The sequence below is a fragment of the Oculina patagonica genome, chromosome 11 (assembly GCF_052425735.1).
Source record: "Oculina patagonica isolate OP01 chromosome 11, crgOcupat, whole genome shotgun sequence".
NCBI lineage: Eukaryota > Metazoa > Cnidaria > Anthozoa > Scleractinia > Oculinidae > Oculina > Oculina patagonica.
In genome coordinates, this window is record NC_135768.1 from 10090141 (window position 1) to 10108426 (window position 18286).

The following is an 18286-nucleotide window of genomic DNA, read 5'->3' on the forward strand; positions in this document are numbered from 1 at the left end:
ATTCGTAAATTCCAAAATGCATTTTTATCTAACCTTGGCATAAAGTCTGGATGAATAAACTCCTCCCTTATCTTTGACTGGCTCCTTGTTATCATGCAGATCAAGAATGCCATTATGATCATCATGATAATATTTGTCTTCAGCCCCTGTATAATAACCATAAAATGAATCAAAGCCACGGTACGTTGGGGTGTACGGCCATTTGAAAAAACCAAGATGCCACTTCCCAACCATATGAGTTGCATAACCTGCCAAGAAATCATAACAAAGAAATGATTTAAGTGACAATGAATATGATGATGAGCAAACAGAATCAAGATAAGGCTGTCGTTTTTTTTTTTCGTTTACCGTCGAGTGGGTTTCCTAACTTTGGGTCAGTTGGTCAGATTAAAAAAAAGTTATAAAAAAATAAAGAGCCAGCATCCCCGGGGGGGGGACTCCCATATGAAACGGACGGGGATGCTCGTCAGAAATTTTGAAAAGAACCCCTAAAAGAGACCAATCTGGGTGTGGCTCAAGTCTTTCTTGACCCCTAAAAGATACCAAAAAACTAAGAATGGAGTTTATATTTGTATATTTCTTCGTGTGTAACCCTAAACGAGACCATTATGGCTAAAAATATTGGCGTATTGGGCGTTTTTTCCTGGAACACCCTAAGCGAGACCAAAAGTCCGAAATTTACACCCCTAAGCGAGACGACGAGCATCCCCGTCACTTTCATATGCGAGTCCCCCCCCCCCCCCCCGGGCCAGCATCATTGCCATGGAGCCTAGAAACAACGAGACTGGGTCACAAAATCAACATGGCGGCAATGGAGGAAGAAAAGATCGATCTCATACTGCGCGTGCAAAGTTAAACTTTTTGACACTGAATATCTGTACGTACAAAAAGAAATGTTTATATTTCAGATTAACAGTGAAAAAATGTTGTACTAGGTTGTTACCTTCCCCTTAACCTTTTTTGAAAATGCACAAATATGAGTCAGTCGGATGACAGTAAAAAAGGGGGACGACCTAAGACACTTTTTGGGAGATGAGTGAAATATCAGAGTTTTAACAGTCTAATCTTTTTTGATACAAACTTTCCAATTGGAGTAGGACTAACATAAGCATTGTGTTAAATCAATCTAGGAGTTGTCCCAAACTAGATATTTTCTATTTACATACAGGAAAGAAAGTTATTACCAGCATTCTTGAGTGCCTGTGGTAAGGTTGTGATGTTAAGTGGCAGTCCATAAGGCTCGTCAGTTTCTATGTTGTGATGCTGTAAACCTGATAATGTCCAAGAAATGAGAAAAAGAAGAGATAAAAAATGGATTTAACACAGCACAGTACAGCACCGTATCGCAGCGTACAGTAACGGTACGGTATGAACCGCAATGTACCGGACAGGACAGCTGGACAGCACGGCACAGCATAGCACAGCACAGCACAGCACAGCACCGTATCGCAGCGTACAGTAACGGTACGGTATGTACCGTAATGTACCGGACAGGACAGCTGGACAGCACGGCACAGCATAGCACAGCACAGCACAGCACCGTATCGCAGCGTACAGTAACGGTACGGTATGTACCGTAATGTACCGGACAGGACACAGCACAGCATAGCATAGCATAGCGTAGCCTAGCACAGCACAGCACAGCACAGCACAGCACAGCACAGCACAAATAGTCTGCGTTGCAGACGAACTAAACCCTGGTATAGTCCTATACCGAGGTTTTGTGACACGTCCGGCTGCGACGCGGGCTATATCTAAAATGCTGCCTTAAAAAACGTGCAAGCACACCACACCTGTGTGTATTGGATATCTGCCGGACAGAAGAGCACTTCTGGTCGGTGTACAAATCGGTTGTACATAATAATTGTCCAGAATGACTCCTTCGGCCGCTAGCTTGTCCATGTTTGGTGTGTTAATTTTTGAGCCGTGAAATCCAACATCGCTCCAGCCAAAATCATCAACAACTACTAACAGAATATGCAAAGGACGACCACAAACTTGGAATACAAATGTAAACACAAACAGTGTCGAGAAAATGGACGATTGTTGGAAACGCATTCTTCACACTTCACAAGATTTTTTTTGTACAAACACGGTAAAGAGAACAGACAAAATAAAGGTAGACTGTTCACAGTCCCCTATTTTTTCCGTGAAGTCGTAGAGATCGATCGTTCAGTCCGACGGGCCGCCATCTTGGTTTACAAACGCGAGCGAAATCTGGGGAGAGTGCAAATGCTCATTGCGTGGGGATGGGAGAGCGGACTGAACGATCGATCTCCACGACTGTGAACAGTCTAAAGTAAAGGTTACAGTCTTTTCATGTGACCGTCGTTAATGAGCGTACCAAATTATCGCAGAAATGTCACATTAAATCGGCGTTGTATAAAATATGAGGAATATGGACTGAACTCTGGACTCTGGACTAAAAAAAAAAGGATTCAAAAAATATGGACTAAAAAAAATATGGACTCCACTACAAAACAATTAAAAAATAACGAAAACATGAATGAAGATAAAAATTAAAAAAATTCGAACTAATAAGTTGACACTGGCTAAAAATATTGTTTTTGGACGTTTCGGCGACTACTGTTGCCTTCTTCAGCGACTTCAGCAATATAAAAATGCAAATGTTTAACGGCGTCCTGTTAAAATATGTAACGAATGTGTGATAAAAACTAAGTGAACTTTCCGAGTGCAACAAAAGTCTCTAGAGCATTCTTAATGAGTCTATGAATTCTTAATGCTATTGTAAACGTTTGGTAGCGCTATGTGTTCGTTTATAGTTCCTATCTCGCACAGAATGCCAAGCTTCAAGAATTAGTCGTTGTTTCCACACCGTTGACCTGTTGACAATTTTGACGCTCTCCAAATCTATTTGATGGTCGTTAAGCATATGGTGTTTTGCCAACAAAGAGTTTTTATCCAATGTTGCGATGGCCTTCGCGTGTTCTTTCATACGTGTTTTAAGCGCGCGTGATGTCTGACCAACATAAACACAGTCACAATCGTTACACTTGATCTTATATACAATTCCTCTAGTATCCTCTTTCTCGATCCTGTCTTTTGTTTTTTTCAGTATGTTCGAGATGGTATGTATAGGTTTATGGACGACCTTGATGTTGAAGCCACGAAGAACGTTTGCAATTCTTTCGGAAAAACCTTTGGCGTAAGGGAGGATAACAAAACCACGATGGTCGATATCATTTGTTTCTTGTTGTCTACTCCGTACTCGGTTGGCGCAGACTGTGAAGACATCTCGCGCGCGTGGTCAGACATTTCAGACATTACGCGCGCTTAAAACACGTATGAAAGAACACGCGAAGGCCAAAACTATTGAACTTAGCGGAGAACGTCAGTTCGGCGAAAGTCGATGGATAAAAAACCTAACAGCTTATAATTAACACTATTGAATTAGCTTGAGTAGTGAACGCGATGATTCAGCAAATATAAGATTCCTATTGAACTTTACGGAGAACATACTGAAAGCTAATTACTTTTACCAAGCAGCAAGAAACAAGCAGTGGGAATATCGTCACATGTTCCGAACTGCAATGTTCTGACGAGAAGATGACGATTATGAAGTCATTACGTTACGTTACGCATTGTTAAAATGGATTCATTACAACGAGTGAAAGCAGACGTCAGTACGGTAGTTGTTTCTCTCATGAAAACAGTTGCTTTTCCCACTCGCTTACATCTGCAATGACCCAAGAGCAAGCCCTGTAAGGCGAGTTTTCTTCCTTTCAACCTGACATTGAAATGCAAAGTATTCAGCTAACTCTAAAAATCAACTTCTTTGGTCGAATACAAAAGCTCACGAACTATAAAGGAACCTTTCATTATTTCCAGCACGCGTCTTTGTGAAGTGGGATAACAGTACATGTACTTAAGTAAACTGATTGTATTCAGCTAATAAGCTGCTGTTGGCTTTTTAAAAGTGTTTTTTAAATACTAAAAAAGGTTCAACATAGAAATGACAGAAATCACTAAAATACGGCAAATCCTCCGTAACACATCAATAAGTCGTCCATAGTAACATAGAAATCTCTAAAGAAATTTCGTGTGACTGTGTATCGCATATAACTAGTGAATTGAAAACGATAATGGAAATGAAAAAGAAAAATGCACCTGATGGTAGTATAATGTTTCCATACGTTTCGGGGCTACTGCCCCTTCTTCAGTGGAAAATGTGAAATGCCATCTAACGGAAATCCGGAAGATAAGTGGTCCATCCTACCAAAATGATAAATTAAATATTTACCCATGTATTCACCTAATTTTCTAAAAGACTCAGATTTCCGTAGTATTATCACTACTACAGGTAATTTCACTACAAATCCATTCATATGGATTCTGATATCAGTTGTTTATGCTGTGCAAGAGAGTTTGCACCATTTCTGGTGTCTTGGCAAAAATAGACAAGAAAGATTCGCATCCTTCGTCCTCGTCAGTGGCAGAAAGTACAATGACTTTTCCTTCTCCATCGTTGTTGATGATATTTGCCTTTTCAACCAACATCTTAGCTGTTATTTTGTGCTTGTTGGAGCAAAAAAAAGTTGAATGCTTCAAGCCAAAATCTAAAGCCATGTAACGAACCAGAAACATGTGTGTGGTTTCACCAGCAAGTCGCGGGTTTACATCGACCAGGTAATTTCCGTGATCTGTGATCAGGACCTCAAAATTGACCAAACCAAAGTAGCCTCGCTCTTGAAGATAGTTTTTAATTGGCACAGTAAACTGCTCATACAGAAGGGATTCATACTCTCCATGCTTGTCCCAGTCCACGTCTACGGCGCTAACGCGATACAAATTAAACCTATTAATCCCAGTACCTATCCAGAAGATCTCCCCCGAGTTGTGCAGATAAAAATGACAGCTTGGCACTTCTTTGACTCCAGGAATAAATTCTTGTATCACAATCCCTTCCTTCCAGCCGCGCACGTCTCTGATTTGTCGCAAAGTGGCAAACAACTCGCCCTCATTCTTAGCAAGACTGTTTCCATGTCCACCAAAGCTCATGTCGACTTTAACCATGCAGGGATAAGAAATGGGTGTTTTGGCATTTTCGTCCATGTGTCTTGGCGTTGGCACTTTAATGTCAAGTATATATGGAGCTCTTGAGTTGTACTTCAAACAAAACATCGGGATCTACGCTGTGCTTGTGCTTCGGGATGCCTTGGAATGCCGCCTGTGTCACAAAAGGAATATCATCCTGCAGTCCTTCGTCCAGTGGCTTGATAACTATGGGAGGAAAAGCGGAAAGCCATTGTTTCCAGTGTTGTTGCAAGTACGATTCTGGTTTGTACTCCATGATAATGGGAATTTCATTCCCGGCTGCAGGCAAATGTTTAAATGCCGACACAGTTTGACTCACCCTCGGTGAACACGGTGGATAATCGAATAGTCGGTATTTTTCATCGTTCAAGAATGTCCATCCTTTGCCATACGAGGTCGGATATTGTGGAAAAAAATAGGCCTCTTTCACGTCCTTTTCTATGAGACCAGTTCCAATGGTGACAGCGTTCTTGGAAGACATCACGATGTTTAGACCAACTGTTATCCCAGTTCAAGTGGCGCGGGTTGTGGCTTTTACGGCGGTGGAAAAAAATTAAAAAAAAAAAAAAACGACACAACAGTTTGTTGGTGTGATGCTCAAGATATTCGGTTATTGTTCATCATTACTTTCAGTCGGCTTTGTCCAGATATTCTGTAAGACCAAAAAAAGGATATTTCCTTGTTGCACCTAACGGTTCGTCTGTCGCATAAATTTTCATTAAATTTGAATATTCCAAAACAATTGAAAAATCTGAAGTGCCTAGTCACCCTTTACTGCTATGTGACCTGAAAATAAAGCAAGAACAAAAATTTGATACGCCTTCCATGTTCCCGCCGCAACAGTATGTATCAGTAATTTAAACGCCAGAAAGAACACTATTTCGTATTCGTGAATTCTACATGAAGTTCGCAACAACAGATGGATGTTCGGAAAGATTTCTGGATCACGAGCATGTAGATAGACAGAAAGTTGTCATTTGTTAACCTAAGGGAAAATTTGAACAAAAACAAATTGAGTTTCTTCGAAGCTGTAAGGCAGGTTGAAGCGCGTCTGGTTTGTCCGTCTCTGATTGCCATTTTCGCAACAACAGATGGATGTTCGGAAAGATTTCTGGATCACGAGCATGTAGATAGACAGAAAGTTGTCATTTGTTAACCTAAGGGAAAATTTGAACAAAAACAAATTGAGTTTCTTCGAAGCTGTAAGGCAGGTTGAAGCGCGGCTGGTTTGACCGTCTCTGATTGCCATTTTCTCATCCAACGTTCATATTCAATGTCGAGAGTCTGTGGGCTTGGGATATCTGACATATACATCTCGGAGACTACAGCAATGTCTACATTTGTGCCTGCATCAATGGAAGGACGCGCTTATATAAAACAAATTTTAGACTGGCATTTTGTTTCGTTCACTTATGTTTTTTCGTCAGAAACCGCTCATGTTAGAATTTTTTTTTTCTTTCAGTTTAGGGCGCTGCAGTCTCACGCGATCTAGAAGAAGGCCTGGTCGTAGGTTAAAAACCTAAGGAAACTTAAAGCCAAAACACTTCAACAATAAGTTATTCAGAGTTTTTAATATATTGACGAAATTTAATGTTATCTTCCTGGAAAACTGCTTGCATTTAACGAAACTTTGATAATTTATCTACGTAAAGACGAAAAGGACATGTAACATTGATGATTTACAAGAATACGGTAGAACTCACATTGAGGCTAGAGTGTATAACGATTACGTTATTTTAAAATAACAGTGCTAAATTCACTAACCCAGAGCCCTTTCAATTTTTTCTTGCCGGATGAAATAAGCCCTGAATGCATGGTAACGAGTTATAAAGCAGATCAATTAGGTGACAGCCTGCAGAAGAGGTGGCTTAGCGCGGTGCACTCTTGTATTGCATTGCACGCTCAAAACGGATCTATCTTAAAATTCCGCGTTAAACGGCCCGTCTTGCAGGCTACTTTTTAGGTCTAGTTACAGTTTACAATTTATATTCCTATAAGTGCGTAGCGCAGAAAACGACAACAAGAATACTATTTTTTACTAGAGTTTTTTTACTAGGCTAAGCTCTTTTTACGTTTTCCTAACGTATTAGTCCGGGAGCTAGGAGCACAGAAATTATGTTTTGCACTTTAAGAGTACTGAAAAGTTTGACAACGGATTACAATAAATTAAAACCTCCTCTTTCACGCTAGGTAGTTTGTGGTTTCAAATTGTGGTATACGTTTTGAGTTATAGCTATGTATTTGTCAGCCGGTACAGGTTACAAAAGGTCTCACACGAGGACGAGGCTGACATTGCTACTCAATTTATTCATAGAAACTTATTCGATAAGAAAACAAATGTTATCCAGATAACTGATGGGACTCTATGAAAGTCGATTTTATGGAAAGCACCATGGCTTGCAAAGAAATCACATGATATTTGTCTTCGTTTTGTGTGACGTGTCGATCACAGCATTCTCATTCTCTGTTACAAAGGAACAGAAATTTTTCGCTCACGATCATCTGCAGACAGTTTGCCCTTTCAATTTGCTCTTTTCGCACTAAAGAAAGGCAATATATTTTTGTGATAATAGGTTTTTTTGGCTGTCTTGACTATTTCTGTAATAACTCTGTAGCACTCTCAACTCTGGGGGAACACACGCTAGCCGCGGAAGTCCAGGATCTGTTACAGGAATATTATCATCGAAGACCAATTAGAACAGGCAGACTTGGGTCCAACATTTAGTTTAATCCAACAAACATAACCAAAGTGCTTTTTGGCTTCCCCTCCCAGCACGACTCCATAAGCGGCTGAGTAGTCCAGCAGTTTACTGATCCGGAGATCTCGTCGATTGAACAGTTCTTTCTTACTACCAACTGTGAAAGCATCGATAAGCATTCCTTTCACTTCCCGGTTAGTGAGCGCGTCGTAAACCTCTTGGAGATTGGTGTATTCCTTTCCTGTAAAAAGAGAAAACTAACTTCTAAAAAACGAAGAAAAAACTTCTCGACACGAGACATCTCAATCTCGTCCGTACAGCTTACTGTAATTTTGCTCAGCATTAAGAACGTGGACTCTTGCCAAGTCTGATTTTTTGCGCATGCACAGTGTACTAATTTTTCGAATGTCATCCAATCAGCTTTGAGCGGAATTATACTCTGAGCCTGCGCACAACGAGCGCAAACCGCGGACTTTAAATTGGACTTGGCTAGTGTCCGCGTTCTTGGAGATGACCAAAAAGCTGTAAAATTAAGACGCTGTCTATTCACGGCAAAAAACTGCTTGTAGTTGCCCACCACACTATAGAAGGAGATATCCAAGTCAAGACATATTTAAATCAATGGAAAGATTACTATGCTAGTGTATGTACCTATAAACGGGTGTTATCATAAGTTAAGCTTTTTCTAATTGAAAAAGTTTAGCAGACTATTTCAAATTCTGTCCTCGTGGTTTAGAAAAATAGCTAAAAACTAATTTCAGTTTGTTGTCCCTTCAACAATTCCGTAAAAAAATATTTATCTTGGTGTTCAAAATTGATGAACAAAGCACTTCCATTTACAGGGAAAAACGGGATTACATTATATAATTTAAAAGTCTTAACTAACATTAAATCATGCGTTTTAGAAAGCACGATTGGCCTAAGTGGAATTTAACTTTTACAACATTAATCACTTTCAAAACAAGGCAGATAGATAACAGTTATACAAAAGGCAAGTGCGGGTTCCGTTACACTTGAACGCTAATTACAGTTATGATCTTCAACAAAAAAACAGGTGACTGCTACGGTTAATGAACTGGAATATTTACCTGCGTTGGGTGATGTTTCGTTCTACAACAACGACAAGGCGCTCCCAATTTTCAACACAGGAAAGAAAGCGAGATATACTATTCCCGAAGCAGCCAAGATATTGCTAAAGAGCGAGACCACACAAAAGTGTACAAAGACCCCTCTAAGAGTGAGGAAAAAAATGTCTTTTCTCGTGAATACTGGAAATTACCAAAGGTGTGAAGACGTCAAAAGCGACATGAACGGAACATATACCCACCCTCTACGCACGGGAACTTGGACAATTGATGTCAGCGATGATATGGAGATAAAAAATAATAGAGAAACGAAAGATAGAACTGAAAACGGAAGGCCAAATGCATTTGCACATTAACTCAAGAAGAAACGCATAGGCCAAATGCATTTGCACATTAACTCAAGAAGAAACGCATTTGGTTTGTGCCGGTCCATCTTTTTTTCTTTCCAAGCGCGAAGGAGAAATTCTTCATAACACTTGTCTCTTGCAATACCACATAGACAAAGAAAATTGCGATGAAGTAGTTTTTGACGAGGCACCCCATGCTCTCTTAAAAGGCAGCAGGAGAATCATCGTCAGTGCCATATAGGGACTGGCCCCTCCCCCATGCGTAAGACTGTTCATTCACCTGCATGTGCACTCTCCCCGTTCGGAAAGAAAGGAGCCCACTTCCAAGTGCGGAAGGCTGTCAAGCTAAAAAAGGAGTGAACGTAACATATGTAACAACCTAACTTGCCTATATTTCATCCTTTTTTTTGGAGAGCTCCAGCTTTTGATCTATTGCCGCAAAAAGAAGACGTTCTGTCTCCTCTGTTTCCTTAGTCTTCTTATCTAAACGTCTGCCCATGAAAAAAAAATTCAGTTGCTTTTTTGTTACTCAAAGAGTAGCAGGGCAACAAAAGACGAGAATTACTCCTGAACCATTAACTTAGTATTAACTTAGTAACAAATTTAAGGGCAAACCTTTACTGAAGGTGTACAAATTAAATTGACTCCATTTTCACTTAGCCTCCCAAGCAGTCCTTTTTAGGGGCGATCGTGTTTCACTCACAGAACGTCTGCGTGGGAGGCTATATAATTTTCACTCTGATTGAAGCGTTTCTTTCACTCTTAGCCTATAAGACGGTTTTCAATTGACTTCGAAAGAACTTGTGAATCTGCTTTAGCTTTGAGTTTTCTAATCTCTATAATTGTTTCAAAGAGAAAATACTCGTGAAAAGTGCTTAACCAATCAGAGCAAACTGCGCTTTGCACGGGTTGCACGTTTCTGTTTCAAATTGTGATTAGTCCGTTACGTAGCTAACATTTGCTGTGATTGGCTGGAAATGCCTCCTTAGATTTTTGCTTTCGGTTGTTAAAACTCTGCTGACAAGAAGATCTACAGTCCACACATTTTTAGAGCTCCTGACCTTTTCAAAGTTTTGACTTCACTTCTCAAAAGCTTGACTTCTCTTCGCCAAGACTTCACCTCCTCAAAATTCTAAAATGGAAAATTAAGTTATCAAAAACAAATATTCTAAGGCGTGTATTTATCTGGCAAAATAATCTTAAAATTTAATAACCCCATTATTTTTCCACTCTATTCTTGTGTAAGCTTTAGCTGAATCTAAAAACACAACGTTTTACTGAATTTTAACTTATTTGTACAGTGGAACCTCGACTTAACGAAGTGCCAAGGGACTGATGAAATTTGTTCGTTATATGGAGGGTTCGTTATCTCGAAAACCTAACAGAGACGCTTGCCTCAAGAGGGGTTTCAAAGAGAGAAAGACATCGTTGACGTTCACCACATAGTGGTTAAGACCCGGCGGGGAGGGGACTCCTATATGAAACGGACGGGGATGCTCGTCGGAAATTTTGAAAAGAACCCCTAAAAGAGACCAATCTGGGTGTGGCTCAAGCTTTTCTTGACCCCTATTTCCAGTTTCCTTGCAATATAAAAATAGTAACGTACTTTCTTGTGGTACTTTCATGTGGTACAGTTTATTATGCTGTACTTTTAAGTCTATGGATGAAGCCCTAGTGTGTGACCTGATTCCGACCGACCGACCCACCATCACAAGAGACGGGGTGACGGGAAACGAAACATTTTATTGGGATGGCCTAAGTATCTTAAGCGTTAGATGCTGTACTGGTTATGCTCCTAGCTATGTCTTCATTCTGTTACAACTCACCCTTGTTCTCGTAATGTTACCTATATCCAAAACTTGTCCAAAATTCTCTACAAGTGTTGTGAGGCACCCTGGCTTGAAATCAGAGCTGAGCTCCAACTTATTCACCTCGAACGAGCCTGAACTCGCGTGAGAACTTAGCAGCTCTTCGTAACGTGCTCGTAGTTTATCGTGAGCTTCGCAAATCTCTTTCTTCAGCTAAAAAAATATGGAAAGAAAGCACGTTACTCCTATGCATAAAGAGCGATTTTCAAGTAATTAACGTTTGGGGGATGTTCTCTTGTTCCCAACAAAATATTTCTCATGTTCCCGTGTTCCCTAAAAGTATTTCTTCGATTTCGGTGTTCCCTGCTGTTCCCTAAAATATGCCTGTGTTGCCAGTTTTATTTTCCTTTCGTTCCCATGTTCCCAGAAATTGAATGGCCATGTTCCCTTGCCCCCTAAAAACCCTTGAAGATGCCTCCGAATCAAATAACGACTAAGGAGTAGGGAAAGTTTACAACGATCCGATCTGTTACTTTGGGTGTCATGTAACATTGCATGACCACTATAGTAACAAACTGAACATGAGACGTGTAACTTTCACTCACCGCCAGATCTGTATCATCAGCTGTAGAATCAGAGGTGTCCAGGCTGCTTAAGGTGTAGGATGATAATTCATCTCTTTCCTATGAATACACGCCAGAGAAAAAAACGTATGTTTAAAAAAACAGACGTGCAAGTTTTCCACCAACATCTTAACCCTTAATATGCTGAAAGTATTCCTAAAAACGCGTTTTTTTAACCGTTAATCGATTTTCTTGGCTCGACGGTCAAAAAGTTCTCTAATTTTGCTAAAGGAAGATTTTGATGAAATTGCCATGTAAAAATGTACAATGTTTTACTTTGGCGCATGCGCATAAGCCAAAATTTGATTTTTTTTGGCTGAACCGTTCCGATTTTTTTCCTTGCTCCTTTCCTTATCGTGTTTCTCTGCTTTTTTATTCTCTCTATCTTTTACTCTGTGCACCCCTTCTACTGGCCTGAAAAGTTTTGATCTGAATCAATGGAAAACCCTGGAAAGGAGATCAAGTACGGGTTTTTTGGCCTGTTTTAGCACCAATTTTACACCAAAAACTGATCGTGTTTTTTCGATTAGCTCTGTCGGAATGCAGCCAATATTAAAGATGGACAGTCCTGTGGAAAGATCTATCCAAGCTCTAGAAGATGCAAATCACAAAAATCTGCTGACGTGTAAATTGGTGACGTCATAAGTGGGAGAATGGCCATTCCTCCAAATCCCGGAATAATGCGCGCTTAGCATGTTAAGGGTTAACTCTATTGACAGCAACATCCAGTTTACAATAGAGCGCGCAAGACAAACGGACAAGGGTCGGCGTATTTCCTTGTTGGATACGCAAATGAGTTAAGTAATTAACGTTTGGGGGATGTTCTCTTGTTCCCAACAAAATTTTTCTAATGTTCCCGTATTCCCTAAAAGTATTTCTTCGATTTCGGTGTTCCCTGCTGTTCCCTAAAATATGCCTGTGTTGCCAGTTTTATTTTCCTTTCGTTCCCATGTTCCCAGAAATTGAATGGCCATGTTCCCTTGCCCCCTAAAAACCCTTGAAGATGCCTCCGAATCAAATAACGACTAAGGGGTAGGGAAAGTTTACAACGATCCGATCTGTTACTTGGGGTGTCATGTAACATTGCATGACCACTATAGTAACAAACTGAACATGAGACGTGTAACTTTCACTCACCGTCAGATCTGCATCATCAGCTGTAGCATCAGAGGTGTCAAAGCGGCTAATAGTATATGATGATAATTCATCTGTTTCCTATGAATACACGCCAGAGAAAAAAAACGTATGTTTAAAAAAAAAACAGACGTGCAAGTTTTCCACCAACATCTTAACCCTTAATATGCTGGAAGTATTCCTAAAAACGCGTTTTTTTTAACCGTTAATCGATTTTCTTGGCTCGACGGTCCAAAAGTTCTCTAATTTTGCTAAAGGAAGATTTTGATGAAATTGCCATGTAAAAATGTACAATGTTTTACTTTGGCGCATGCGCATAAGCCAAAATTTGATTTTTTTTTTGGCTGAACCGTTCCGATTTTTTTCCTTGCTCCTTTCCTTATCGTGTTTCTCTGCTTTCTTATTCTCTCTATCTTTTACTCTGTGCACCCCTTCTACTGGCCTGTAAAGTTTTGATCTGAATCAATGGAAAACCCTGGAAAGGAGATCAAGTACGGGTTTTTTGGCCTGTTTTAGCACCAATTTTACACCAAAAACTGATCGTGTTTTTTCGATTAGCTCTGTCGGAATGCAGCCAATATTAAAGATGGACAGTCCTGTGGAAAGATCTATCCAAGCTCTAGAAGATGCAAATCACAAAAATCTGCTGACGTGTAAATTGGTGACGTCATAAGTGGGAGAATGGCCATTCCTCCAAATCCCGGAATAATGCGCGCTTAGCATGTTAAGGGTTAACTCTATTGACAGCAACATCCAGTTTACAATAGAGCGCGCAAGACAAACGGACAAGGGTCGGCGTATTTCCTTGTTGGATACGCAAATGAGTTAAGTAATTAACGTTTGGGGGATGTTCTCTTGTTCCCAACAAAATTTTTCTAATGTTCCCGTATTCCCTAAAAGTATTTCTTCGATTTCGGTGTTCCCTGCTGTTCCCTAAAATATGCCTGTGTTGCCAGTTTTATTTTCCTTTCGTTCCCATGTTCCCAGAAATTGAATGGCCATGTTCCCTTGCCCCCTAAAAACCCTTGAAGATGCCTCCGAATCAAATAACGACTAAGGGGTAGGGAAAGTTTACAACGATCCGATCTGTTACTTGGGGTGTCATGTAACATTGCATGACCACTATAGTAACAAACTGAACATGAGACGTGTAACTTTCACTCACCGTCAGATCTGCATCATCAGCTGTAGCATCAGAGGTGTCAAAGCGGCTAATAGTATATGATGATAATTCATCTGTTTCCTATGAATACACGCCAGAGAAAAAAAACGTATGTTTAAAAAAAAAACAGACGTGCAAGTTTTCCACCAACATCTTAACCCTTAATATGCTGGAAGTATTCCTAAAAACGCGTTTTTTTTAACCGTTAATCGATTTTCTTGGCTCGACGGTCCAAAAGTTCTCTAATTTTGCTAAAGGAAGATTTTGATGAAATTGCCATGTAAAAATGTACAATGTTTTACTTTGGCGCATGCGCATAAGCCAAAATTTGATTTTTTTTTTGGCTGAACCGTTCCGATTTTTTTCCTTGCTCCTTTTCTTATCGTGTTTCTCTGCTTTCTTATTCTCTCTATCTTTTACTCTGTGCACCCCTTCTACTGGCCTGTAAAGTTTTGATCTGAATCAATGGAAAACCCTGGAAAGGAGATCAAGTACGGGTTTTTTGGCCTGTTTTAGCACCAATTTTACACCAAAAACTGATCGTGTTTTTTCGATTAGCTCTGTCGGAATGCAGCCAATATTAAAGATGGACAGTCCTGTGGAAAGATCTATCCAAGCTCTAGAAGATGCAAATCACAAAAATCTGCTGACGTGTAAATTGGTGACGTCATAAGTGGGAGAATGGCCATTCCTCCAAATCCCGGAATAATGCGCGCTTAGCATGTTAAGGGTTAACTCTATTGACAGCAACATCCAGTTTACAATAGAGCGCGCAAGACAAACGGACAAGGGTCGGCGTATTTCCTTGTTGGATACGCAAATGAGTTAAGTAATTAACGTTTGGGGGATGTTCTCTTGTTCCCAACAAAATTTTTCTAATGTTCCCGTATTCCCTAAAAGTATTTCTTCGATTTCGGTGTTCCCTGCTGTTCCCTAAAATATGCCTGTGTTGCCAGTTTTATTTTCCTTTCGTTCCCATGTTCCCAGAAATTGAATGGCCATGTTCCCTTGCCCCCTAAAAACCCTTGAAGATGCCTCCGAATCAAATAACGACTAAGGGGTAGGGAAAGTTTACAACGATCCGATCTGTTACTTGGGGTGTCATGTAACATTGCATGACCACTATAGTAACAAACTGAACATGAGACGTGTAACTTTCACTCACCGTCAGATCTGCATCATCAGCTGTAGCATCAGAGGTGTCAAAGCGGCTAATAGTATATGATGATAATTCATCTGTTTCCTATGAATACACGCCAGAGAAAAAAAACGTATGTTTAAAAAAAAAACAGACGTGCAAGTTTTCCACCAACATCTTAACCCTTAATATGCTGGAAGTATTCCTAAAAACGCGTTTTTTTTAACCGTTAATCGATTTTCTTGGCTCGACGGTCCAAAAGTTCTCTAATTTTGCTAAAGGAAGATTTTGATGAAATTGCCATGTAAAAATGTACAATGTTTTACTTTGGCGCATGCGCATAAGCCAAAATTTGATTTTTTTTTTGGCTGAACCGTTCCGATTTTTTTCCTTGCTCCTTTTCTTATCGTGTTTCTCTGCTTTCTTATTCTCTCTATCTTTTACTCTGTGCACCCCTTCTACTGGCCTGTAAAGTTTTGATCTGAATCAATGGAAAACCCTGGAAAGGAGATCAAGTACGGGTTTTTTGGCCTGTTTTAGTACCAATTTTACACCAAAAACTGATCGTGTTTTTTCGATTAGCTCTGTCGGAATGCAGCCAATATTAAAGATGGACAGTCCTGTGGAAAGATCTATCCAAGCTCTAGAAGATGCAAATCACAAAAATCTGCTGACGTGTAAATTGGTGACGTCATAAGTGGGAGAATGGCCATTCCTCCAAATCCCGGAATAATGCGCGCTTAGCATGTTAAGGGTTAACTCTATTGACAGCAACATCCAGTTTACAATAGAGCGCGCAAGACAAACGGACAAGGGTCGGCGTATTTCCTTGTTGGATACGCAAATGAGTTAAGTAATTAACGTTTGGGGGATGTTCTCTTGTTCCCAACAAAATTTTTCTAATGTTCCCGTATTCCCTAAAAGTATTTCTTCGATTTCGGTGTTCCCTGCTGTTCCCTAAAATATGCCTGTGTTGCCAGTTTTATTTTCCTTTCGTTCCCATGTTCCCAGAAATTGAATGGCCATGTTCCCTTGCCCCCTAAAAACCCTTGAGGGAGCCTCCGAATCAAATAACGACTAAGGGGTAGGGAAAGTTTACAACGATCCGATCTGTTACTTTGGGTGTCATGTAACATTGCATGACCACTATAGTAACAAACTGAACATGAGACGTGTAACTTTCACTTACCGCCAGATCTGCATCATCAGCTGTAGAATCAGACATGTCCAGTCGGCTAATGCTATACGATGATAATTCATCTCTTTCCTATGAAAACACGCCAGAGAAAAAAACGTATGTTTAAAAAAACAGACGTGCAAGTTTTCCACCAACATCTTAACCCTTTATATGCTGAAAGTATTCCTAAAAACGCGTTTTTTTTTAACCGTTAATCGATTTTCTTGGCTCGACGGTCCAAAAGTTCTCTAATTTTGCTAAAGGAAGATTTTGATGAAATTGCCATGTAAAAATGTACAATGTTTTACTTTGGCGCATGCGCATAAGCCAAAATTTGATTTTTTTTTTGGCTGAGCCGTTCCGATTTTTTTCCTTGCTCCTTTCCTTATCGTGTTTCTCTGCTTTCTTATTCTCTCTATCTTTTACTCTGTGCACCCCTTCTACTGGCCTGAAAAGTTTTGATCTGAATCAATGGAAAACCCTGGAAAGGAGATCAAGTACGGGTTTTTTGGCCTGTTTTAGCACCAATTTTACACCAAAAACTGATCGTGTTTTTTCGATTAGCTCTGTCGGAATGCAGCCAATATTAAAGATGGACAGTCCTGTGGAAAGATCTATCCAAGCTCTAGAAGATGCAAATCACAAAAATCTGCTGACGTGTAAATTGGTGACGTCATAAGTGGGAGAATGGCCATTCCTCCAAATCCCGGAATAATCCGCGCTTAGCATGTAAGGGTTAACTCTATTGACAGCAACATCCAGTTTACAATAGAGCGCGCAAGACAAACGGACAAGGGTCGGCGTATTTCCTTCTTGGATACGCAAATGACAGTGTTGAGCGATGGCTCTATAGAAATCGACGTCTTCAGGAAAGAAACCCACACGAACAAATATCTCGATTTCGCTTCTCTCAACCCAATGCAGCACAAAAAGGCCGTGGTCAAGACACTCCAAAACAAGCCAACTTGCTACCGTCACACCCTGAACTGAGAACCAATGAACAAGATCGAGTCCTACACGACCTGAGAGCAAATGGATACCCTGACATCCTGTTGAAATGCATTCGGGACAGAACAAAGGAGAGGCCAACGCAAGAAAGACCATTAGGACTTGCAGTCGTGCCATACGTAAGGGGTGCATCGGATCGAGTGGGCCGTGTACTCAAGAAATTCCGCGTTCGGACGGCATTCAAGCCTGTAAGAACATTAGGTCACGTATTCAGAAAGCCGAAGGATAGACCAGTGGTTAACCGAATGGCAGGAATTGTTTACAAAGTGAAGTGCCACGACTGCTCGTTTACGTACATCGGGGAAAGCAAGCGCTTGTGGTCCTCGCGCGGAGCTGAACATGATCCAGGCCGCGCGAGCAATAGCGAATCAGCAATTAAACAGCATGCTGAGTCAACGGATCTTCGAGCGTGGTGTTATCAATTACAGCAAGAGGCTTTTCTTGGAGTCGTGGCACTCCACTTTGGACAGCAGTGCTATCAACGAAAGCAAAGCTTTTCCTCGCGCTTTTGTGCCGTTAATTCAAAATTAAAATGTCACACTAACGCACAGTTTGGAAGCGCGAGCACCAACAAACTTTCACTAACTTTGATGAAGGTGAACAGATGTCACCGAAAATTTTGAAAAGAAAAACAGATCGGCTAAAAATATCTTCTTTTAAGGGTAATACCCTTTGACTACGCAGGATAAAGAAAAGCTTCACAGACATGGCGCCATTGCTGTGTTTGCAAACACGTTAAATCTACATTTTGTAACTGGGTTTTAACTGTTACACAATCGGCTAATGATTATCAATAGAAATCAATGAAAATCAATATAATTATGACAAATCAGTGAGCGTTTTTCGATTTTCATTGATTATGCAAATTAATCAATTGATTAATTAATATTGATTTTTATTGATTTTATTGATTACAATCAATGATTGTTTTTCATTCATTGATTAGATCGAAAATTTGACCGCGTTTGACGCATTTGTCGAGGCCAATATCGCGATTTACCAGGCAAAAACTACTGAAACTAAAGGAGAAAAGACTTGATCAGTCCACCT

At 40.3% G+C, this 18286-nt stretch overlaps 2 protein-coding genes and 1 pseudogene across 3 annotated transcripts in view; all 3 read right to left on the reverse strand.

The window, feature by feature from the left end:
- LOC144630221 (arylsulfatase B-like) overlaps window positions 1-18286 on the reverse strand; it is a 39406-nt gene that overhangs the window by 8009 nt on the left and 13111 nt on the right. The window contains exons 1-3 of one of the 2 annotated variants that reach the window (XM_078488552.1): window positions 1794-2187; window positions 1185-1271; window positions 34-248 (exon numbers count right to left, since the gene is read on the reverse strand). The exons of the other annotated variant lie outside the window; for it this stretch is intronic. Of the exons in view, the coding sequence (XP_078344678.1) occupies window positions 34-248; window positions 1185-1271; window positions 1794-2058 (567 nt within the window). The 5' untranslated portion in view covers window positions 2059-2187. Of the gene's footprint in view, window positions 1-33; window positions 249-1184; window positions 1272-1793; window positions 2188-18286 lie in introns of those variants that run through there. 2 annotated transcript variants of the gene reach the window in all.
- LOC144630227 (uncharacterized) lies at window positions 4360-5748 on the reverse strand (annotated as a pseudogene).
- LOC144630827 (uncharacterized) lies at window positions 9575-16276 on the reverse strand. The gene is made up of 8 exons (XM_078489189.1): window positions 16241-16276; window positions 15079-15156; window positions 13917-13994; window positions 12755-12832; window positions 11600-11677; window positions 11013-11207; window positions 10248-10318; window positions 9575-9677 (listed from the first exon to the last, which is right to left on the reverse strand). The coding sequence occupies exons 1-8, from the start codon at window positions 16274-16276 to the stop codon at window positions 9575-9577; spliced, it is 717 nt and encodes a 238-aa protein (XP_078345315.1).

Coding starts and splice junctions, on each gene's coding strand:
- LOC144630827 (XM_078489189.1), bottom strand. CDS start 16,276: ATGTCTGATTCTACAGCTGATGATGCAGATCTGGCG. Junction 13,995..15,078: donor CTGATGATGCAGATCTGACG/GTGAGTGAAAGT, acceptor GTGTATTCATAG/GAAACAGATGAATTATCATC. Junction 12,833..13,916: donor CTGATGATGCAGATCTGACG/GTGAGTGAAAGT, acceptor GTGTATTCATAG/GAAACAGATGAATTATCATC.